Below are 7188 nucleotides of genomic sequence, written 5' to 3' on the forward strand. Positions count from 1 at the left end.
GGGCCCCCCCGCCGCGTGCAGACGCTCCTCGACACCGACGGTGAGCCCGCCCCCTCCCCCGGCACGGAGCTCTCGGCTCTCGAGGGTTTGCTTGAAACTGTCGCTGACTGCTCTGTGTTGCGGGCGTGCAGTGGAGAAGTACTCCAAGGCGCAGGGGCGGACGGCGGTGAGCTTCAACCCCACGGATCTGGTCTGCTGCCGCACGCTGCAGGGCCACAGCGGGAAGGTTCGCTCCTTTCTTTGGTTGACTTCTTCGGCCTCTCGCCTCCGTTTCGGCACAGGGGGTAGTTCAATTTTGAAGCAGAAATGAGCGAGGTCTCGCGCTTGTTAGTTGTTGTTAGTGCTCCAATTGTGGAAATGGTGGTGCTAGCATGAGCAATTCATACCCGAGTTTGATTGCCGAGAATAAGATTTGGACATATGTGAAGGAAGTAACCTGGATTAGTATGAGGTTTGGTCCCTCCAGTCTAGCATGAGCAATTCATGAGTGCTTGTTTTGAAGAGGCTGCTGCTTTGGCCTAATTTTTCATGAATTGAGACACAGCCTTTTTAGACTAACTTGAAGTCTGCTTCGGGAATGGTGGTGGGAATAACTTCGTTAGAGAGGAAGAGAAGGTAGCTTCATGCAAAGGGAGCAGAGGAGTCGTGCCTATTGGCGCCAAAAGCAAAAGGAAAATCGGGGCAAACTTGTCTTTTTACCATACTCATGGCGGTAACCGAAAAGACGACAACAAGGTCGTCGCGCATAATTTTACATGTTAAGGAAACTGGGCAGTGTTCAGTTGGCTAGAGCCCGCGCCTGTGAGCTCGCCCACCCGCGTTCGAGGCGCCGCCTCCGCAGGTGCCTCACTTCTTATCAAATAAAAAGCTCTCAGTGCTAGTACCCATGGGTCGACTTCTCAGGGTCGTTGGGCATAATTTTACGTTTTATAAGGATTTTGTTATCGCTGTCGTGGTCCAAGAAAATTGCAGTGTTATCTAGCAAAATATCAGATCTCTGGTATACTCTAGAGCCAAGTCTCACGCAATTATGGATGCATTGAAGTATTTAGCATCCTATGGTTCTTAGTTTACTATTTTGGCTATGCATTCCTAATCAGGTAATCATGCCTATTGGTAGAATGTGTAGTTGGGTTGAATTTGTATGAGCAGTCTACTGGAATCTGTTCCTTCCATTGTCCCATACCCTTGTAAATGAGTCAATAGTACAACCAAAACTTCAGTACCAACACTAACAATCTGTGAGATGCTCATTGATGTCCCACGTGGAATGTGCCACTTGCAATCACCGCAGCTCAAGGTTGAGCCTGTTGGTGAACCCGTGTGGCCTGATTTAAACAGTCCTAATCCCTCTCCATAGTAGCATTTCCTTGGTAATTATTTCTGTTTTGCTTTGAAATATAACCGCCATGCTGTTCTGTAGTCCTTTTGTGTGAATCCCTCTTTTTATTTGAGGGCATGTTATTGTTTGACACCAACTGAAATAAAAAATATGTAGCATGGAAGATCTTTGAGTTTCAAGAACAGGTATGCGGGTTGTTACCAATTTTTAGAGCATTGCAATTCACAGAAAGAACCCTGGTGCTAAGATTTTTTGATCGGTTGGTCCCTCGAACTGCTCTATCATGCCTAATTATATGCTCCGTCAATTTGTTTTGTTTGTTGAGCGATTTGGATTTCTTTCTAGGACAGTACCTCACAAAGTTGCTTATGTTGAAATGTTTAATGGCTTCATGGTTTTATAACTAGTAGTAAGTACTATCTCTGACTCAACACAGGTATATTCTCTGGATTGGACTCCTGAGAAGAACTGGATAGTTAGTGCCTCACAAGATGGAAGACTAATTGTATGGAATGCTTTAACGAGTCAGAAAACACATGCCATAAAGCTACACTGTCCATGGGTGATGACATGTGCTTTTGCACCCAATGGTCAATCTGTTGCTTGTGGCGGTCTTGATAGTGCATGCTCTATATTCAACCTTAGCTCGCAAGCAGACAGAGATGGGAACATGCCAGTATCAAGAGTACTTACTGGACACAAAGGCTATGTTTCATCCTGTCAGTATGTCCCAGACCAGGAAACCCGCTTGATTACAGGCTCAGGTGACCAAACGTGTGTCCTGTGGGATGTTACTACTGGCCAGAGGATATCAATCTTTGGAGGTGAATTTCCATCAGGGCATACAGCTGATGTGTTAAGGTAATTGTCTTTTTCTTATGGCATTCAATTTAGCATCATGCTTACTGTTGTGGTATATTGGGGGGTGTTTGGATTGAGGCCTATCAGGCAGCTATTCACTCAGGCAGAGATCTCAGCCTCAGGCCTTCAAAATCGGACACCTGAGAATCGTGCCCGACTCAGGCTGCTTTTTGTGGAAGCGATCCAAACAGGCCCTTGGTTCTTATTTTATGACCAAAACAATGTGATACTGTTCAAGTTTCATTGATTATGTTGAATTGAATGAATTTCCATGGTATTGATTTGAAAGCAACACTCATTAATCTTACATCTTGTCTGACTGGGCCGTATTTGTAAAGAAATAATATGTTTCACCTTTTGGCGGTGCAAGTTTACTTTTAAGGGCTGGCTGTGATTAGTAATAAACTAATAATCAGTGGGAAATGTTACTGCATGGTGGCACATGCAGCGTTTGGTCAGTGAGACTTCTCTGTCAATTGTTGTTGATATAGATCATCAATGGTCTAATTATTAATCAAGTAGCTGATGTGATATCTTGGCAACGTGGCTGCATGCTTGTTTCACAGCTTTATAAGTTGCTATACTTTCTATGTCCATACTCATAGTGTTCTGATCTTTTTGTCACCCCTTTCAGTCTGTCCATCAACTCGTTAAACACGAATATGTTTATCTCGGGTTCATGTGATACAACTGTAAGGCTATGGGATCTCAGGATTGCAAGTCGGGCAGTTCGGACATATCATGGACATGAGGGCGACATTAACAGTGTCAAGTTTTTCCCTGATGGTCAGAGGTTCGGTACTGGTTCAGATGATGGTACATGCAGATTATTTGACATGAGAACAGGCCATCAACTTCAAGTGTACAATCGGGAGCCTGATAGAAATGATAATGAGCTCCCTATTGTTACATCTGTCGCTTTTTCCATATCAGGAAGGCTTCTTTTTGCTGGATACTCTAATGGTGACTGTTATGTGTGGGACACGCTTCTTGCCGAGGTGTGCATTTTACCCATTTCCCATGAATTTTATTGCAGCGTAGATAATGGGATGAAAACCAGACATGTAAAAATAAGACTGATCAAGTTTTACTGCGAAGCTACAACTAAATTTTATACGGTTGAAAAGGAAACATAGTTTGACTATACAATTTATTTACCATAGAAAAATCAGATCAAAGTTCAGAAATGCTAAGCCTGGTTAGTAACACCACTAGATTGATCTTTAAATTGCATAAGCTTCACTTCATTACAGTCCAGCAATAGTTTAGCCATTCTGATGTGATTGTAAAGCTGTAATTATCAAGTGAAAATTAACCACATTGGAAAAGAATATCAGTTACGGAGAACTAGCTGCATTTCCCCTTTTGACATATACCTCGCAAAATAACAATCATGATAACACATAATGCGTTGTTTGCATTTGGGTATGGTCTACTTGAGTACGCATCCCATCTTATGACATTAGTTTCTGCAGCATCTCTATATGCAATTCATGCATTAATAGTGTTGTTGTAGATCACCTTGTAGATTCCTGCTATAGGCCAACAATGCTTCAGAGAATAGAGTTTAGACTGCACCAAGCTGCCAACACAAGGCTTTACTGCGAGTTGATCCCATACTGTTAGAACCCTCTGGACCTGATGAGTTTATCCCCAGTGGCCAGTGAACTATCCATGCTGTTTGGCTGAAGGTTGTGACCTCGTGGTTCGAGCCACAATTAGTTTTCAGTTTTTTGCAGCGCCTCCTTCGGCCATGCTTTTATTTTTAGATTCAGGCCCCTTGGTGCCTTGTGAGCCTTCAGTTTCCTTCCTATAATTGATCAGGAGGAGAGAGTGCCCACAAAAAACTTACATATTCTAGCTTTTATGAGCTCAAGCTATTAGCCTATTAGGACTACTCTTGTGGCGTTTGGTGAAATATAGAACATCTGCCGCATATCATGAATCATCCATTTTATTTATTGCCTATACTATTAAAACTGTGGTTGACCTGTGAATACTTTTTAAAAACGACTCAGGTAGTGCTTAATTTGGGAACTCTCCAAAACTCTCATGAAGGCCGTATAAGCTGCCTTGGGCTGTCATCCGATGGGAGTGCATTGTGTACAGGAAGCTGGGACAAAAATTTGAAGGTATGGGATGAGCTTTCAATATGAAAAATAAAATAATATTGTGGACTACTTGATCAGTTGAATGGCATGGCATGACATGAACTGTTGTAGGGCAAAGTTTACATATACCAATGCCATTACTCTAAATTGGGCTAGAAAGGAAATATCAGTTGTAGGACAAATGTTACATACATAGGACATCTTATGCTATATTTCCAAAATTAATGATGTCCATCTTTTGAAACAATTGTGCACATTGTGGTACATTCAACATATACTGAAAGGGTGCATGCTTTTTTATTTTGCAATATCTGCTTGTTTAGCTCTTGCTTTGTTATCAGCAAAAGTACTTCTTGGTGGGTTATAGACAGATTTCCCCTCTCAATGAGGTACTACTATTTGTTACTAATGGAGAGACCTGCAAGTGAAATGGAATGAACTTTAGTCAACTCCAGCATTCTATCTAACCGTCGGAAAATTGCCGCTTGTTGAAAATTTCCAGATCTGGGCTTTCAGTGGACACCGCAAGATAGTCTGAAGCCCCGGCGCGTGTTCTCCCCGTGTCGTGCGTTCCTCGTCGCGTGTTGGGGGTGGTTGGCCAACTCGAAAGGTTGCTGGAGATGAAGTCGTCGTCTGTTTTGTAGCATAGAATCTTGTATGCATCATGCCTTATGTCCAATGGAAAATGCAGTTTGTCCAGACGAGTGTGCTGTGATGATGTTCTTGTACCTGGTTAAGTCAGCGTACTGTTGTTTATAGAGTCGCCAGAAAGCAAGCAGCGCACATGTGATATTTTCTGCCCTTGTTGTGTACAACCATATATTTTTAGCTGTAGAAAAGCACTAGCTTGGCAAGCCGAATTGTTAGAACCAAGAATCAATTTGTTCGTTTCTGGAGTAAGGTAAGAAATGCGAGCTTCATTTCCTGTGTGCTGTGATGGTTGACGGGTTCGTTCAGTGAGCCATTCGCTATCGTGTTGCCTCTTGTTGTGTACTCCCTCCGTTCCAAAATAATTGACCTTCATTTGTCCAAGAATGGATGCACCTTCATACTAAAACATGTCCAGTAGCCCACGCATTTCACTGTGGGCTTTTCAACACCATACCCTGTGAAAAGAATCCTTTGTTTTTTCTACGATGCGGTCAAACAAACCAAAATTCTTAGAATTCCAATGGACATGACATTGCAACCCTAATATTTTCTTGTAATTCTTGCATTTTTAGAATGTTTGTGAGTCTTGTTTGATTTGAAGGATTCTCAAAATGTAAGAATAGAAAGTTTGCAGGGTTCGGGTGTTTGATAGCACAAGAAAAGCAAAAGAATTCTAATGGGCTCCTTTGATCCAAAGGAACTTCATACACCCCAATGGGAGTTCTGAAATGTTGCACGTAGGTTGATTTGGTCCAGTTTTTCTTTTTTTTTGAAACCTCCGCTCTCCGGATTTTATTCATTCAGCGGTAGCAAATCTGAGTGCGCGCATCTCAGAAAGCCAGGGATTACATTAAAGTATGTAGCAACATTCTCTACAACTAAAGCTTCCTTAGCACAAGTATGAGCAACAGAGTTCACTAGACGGCTAGCATAACAAAGCTGAAATCCCATCGCTACTGCTCATTAGCAGCAGGTGTATGTGTCGTGGGGGGAAACTCCAGCGTCCCCACAATTTCAGAAATAACCTCCATGGACCGCTTTGGTTGATATCTTTCTTCATGGTGAGTGAACCTGTTCGGGCTGCTCCAAATAGCCCACATCACCGTAATGCCAATAGCTGCATCTTTCTTTGGCACCAACCTGGCATCGAGCAAATCAGTAGCCCAAGTGTGTGGATGGAGTTTTTCTAACATTCCACATTCAGAGGGTCTGCAATACACACGACACAACTGACTCAAAATTCTGCTGGAGTTCAGATGCTGGAGTCATATATGCAACATGAACTTCTCTAATCTGGCTGGAAGAGATCACGAGATTTCATTTAACATCGGCCACACACAAATGACACAACCATCAAAAGATGGGTACCTTCCCTAGGGTTCCACCACCAACCTAAACCTTAACACAGACCACTTCTCTAGATCTATCTACCAGGGCTCGAAGCTCAAACGCCGGTGGACCCAAACCCTCCCTCCCCACGGACGGTGGCGTCGAGGTCCTCCACCTCGGCGATATCCGGCGTCGCAATCACCTGGATGATCATCTGTGCAACGCGGTCACCGGGCTTCACGGCAAAGTCCACCTCCGAGTGGTTGAAGAGCACGACACCCACGGGGCCGCGATAGTCAGCGTCGATCACCCCGGCGCCCACGTCGATGGAGTGCTTCAGCGCCAGGCCCGACCTCGGCGCTGCAAAGAACACGAACGAGGCGGTGAGCATTTCGTCAAACACCCGACGCGCAGCCAAGAAACGTGATCCGAGAAAAAAGAAGAGGGACTCACCGATGCGCGCGTAGGTGCCCTCCGGGATGGCGATGCTCAGGTCGGTGGCCACCAGCGCCTTGCCCCTCGCCGGCACGACCTTCTCCACCGCGCTGAGACCGGACAGAGAAACAGTCAGGGCAAAAGGGAAACAGCAGGCGAGGCATTATGTGACGATGGAGCACGTGCGTACCTGGAGAGGTCGTAGCCGGCGGCGAGGGCGGAGCCGCGGGACGGCAGGATGGCCTTGTCGGAGAGCTTCTTGACCTTGAGCAGGGGGGCCATCTTGGTGATCTTGTGGGGTGGCTCGTGCACGGGGTCAGCACCGGCGCCGTTGGTGGCGGCCATTGCGACGACGGAGAGCAGGGTTCTCGGTGGCCGGCGGCGAGAGAGACAAGGAGAGGCGTTGAGGAGGAGTTGGAGTCGAGGGCGGCCGTGGCTGCGGCGGGGGACGATAAATAG

The 7188-nt window shown here is 45.1% G+C and overlaps 2 protein-coding genes across 2 annotated transcripts; one reads left to right on the forward strand and one right to left on the reverse strand.

Moving 5' to 3' along the window:
• Positions 1-21: 21 nt before the first annotated feature.
• Positions 22-5234, forward strand: LOC125531239 (guanine nucleotide-binding protein subunit beta; the record flags this gene model as incomplete). Its single annotated transcript, XM_048695649.1, is given in 6 exon segments — positions 22-40; positions 132-226; positions 1779-2203; positions 2838-3201; positions 4222-4335; positions 4817-5234. Coding segments are annotated over 6 exon segments (1053 nt in total), but the record flags the coding sequence as incomplete, so codon positions are not given.
• Positions 5235-6259: 1025 nt separating this feature from the next.
• LOC125531240 (deoxyuridine 5'-triphosphate nucleotidohydrolase-like) lies at positions 6260-7170 on the reverse strand. Its single transcript, XM_048695650.1, has 2 exons — positions 6920-7170; positions 6260-6839 (listed from the first exon to the last, which is right to left on the reverse strand). Exons 1-2 carry the CDS (start codon positions 7072-7074, stop codon positions 6410-6412), a joined length of 585 nt encoding a protein of 194 aa, XP_048551607.1. The 5' UTR covers positions 7075-7170; the 3' UTR covers positions 6260-6409.
• Positions 7171-7188: the final 18 nt, after the last annotated feature.

Source organism: Triticum urartu, unplaced genomic scaffold (assembly GCF_003073215.2).
Source record: "Triticum urartu cultivar G1812 unplaced genomic scaffold, Tu2.1 TuUngrouped_contig_6903, whole genome shotgun sequence".
Classification (NCBI taxonomy): domain Eukaryota; kingdom Viridiplantae; phylum Streptophyta; class Magnoliopsida; order Poales; family Poaceae; genus Triticum; species Triticum urartu.

Excerpts from the sequence above, each read along its gene's own strand:
- LOC125531240 (XM_048695650.1), bottom strand. The coding sequence starts at position 7,074 with ATGGCCGCCACCAACGGCGCCGGTGCTGACCCCGTGCACGAGCCACCC. Across the intron at positions 6,840-6,919 it reads GCCGGCTACGACCTCTCCAG|CGCGGTGGAGAAGGTCGTGC; the intron begins GTACGCACGTGC and ends GTCCGGTCTCAG.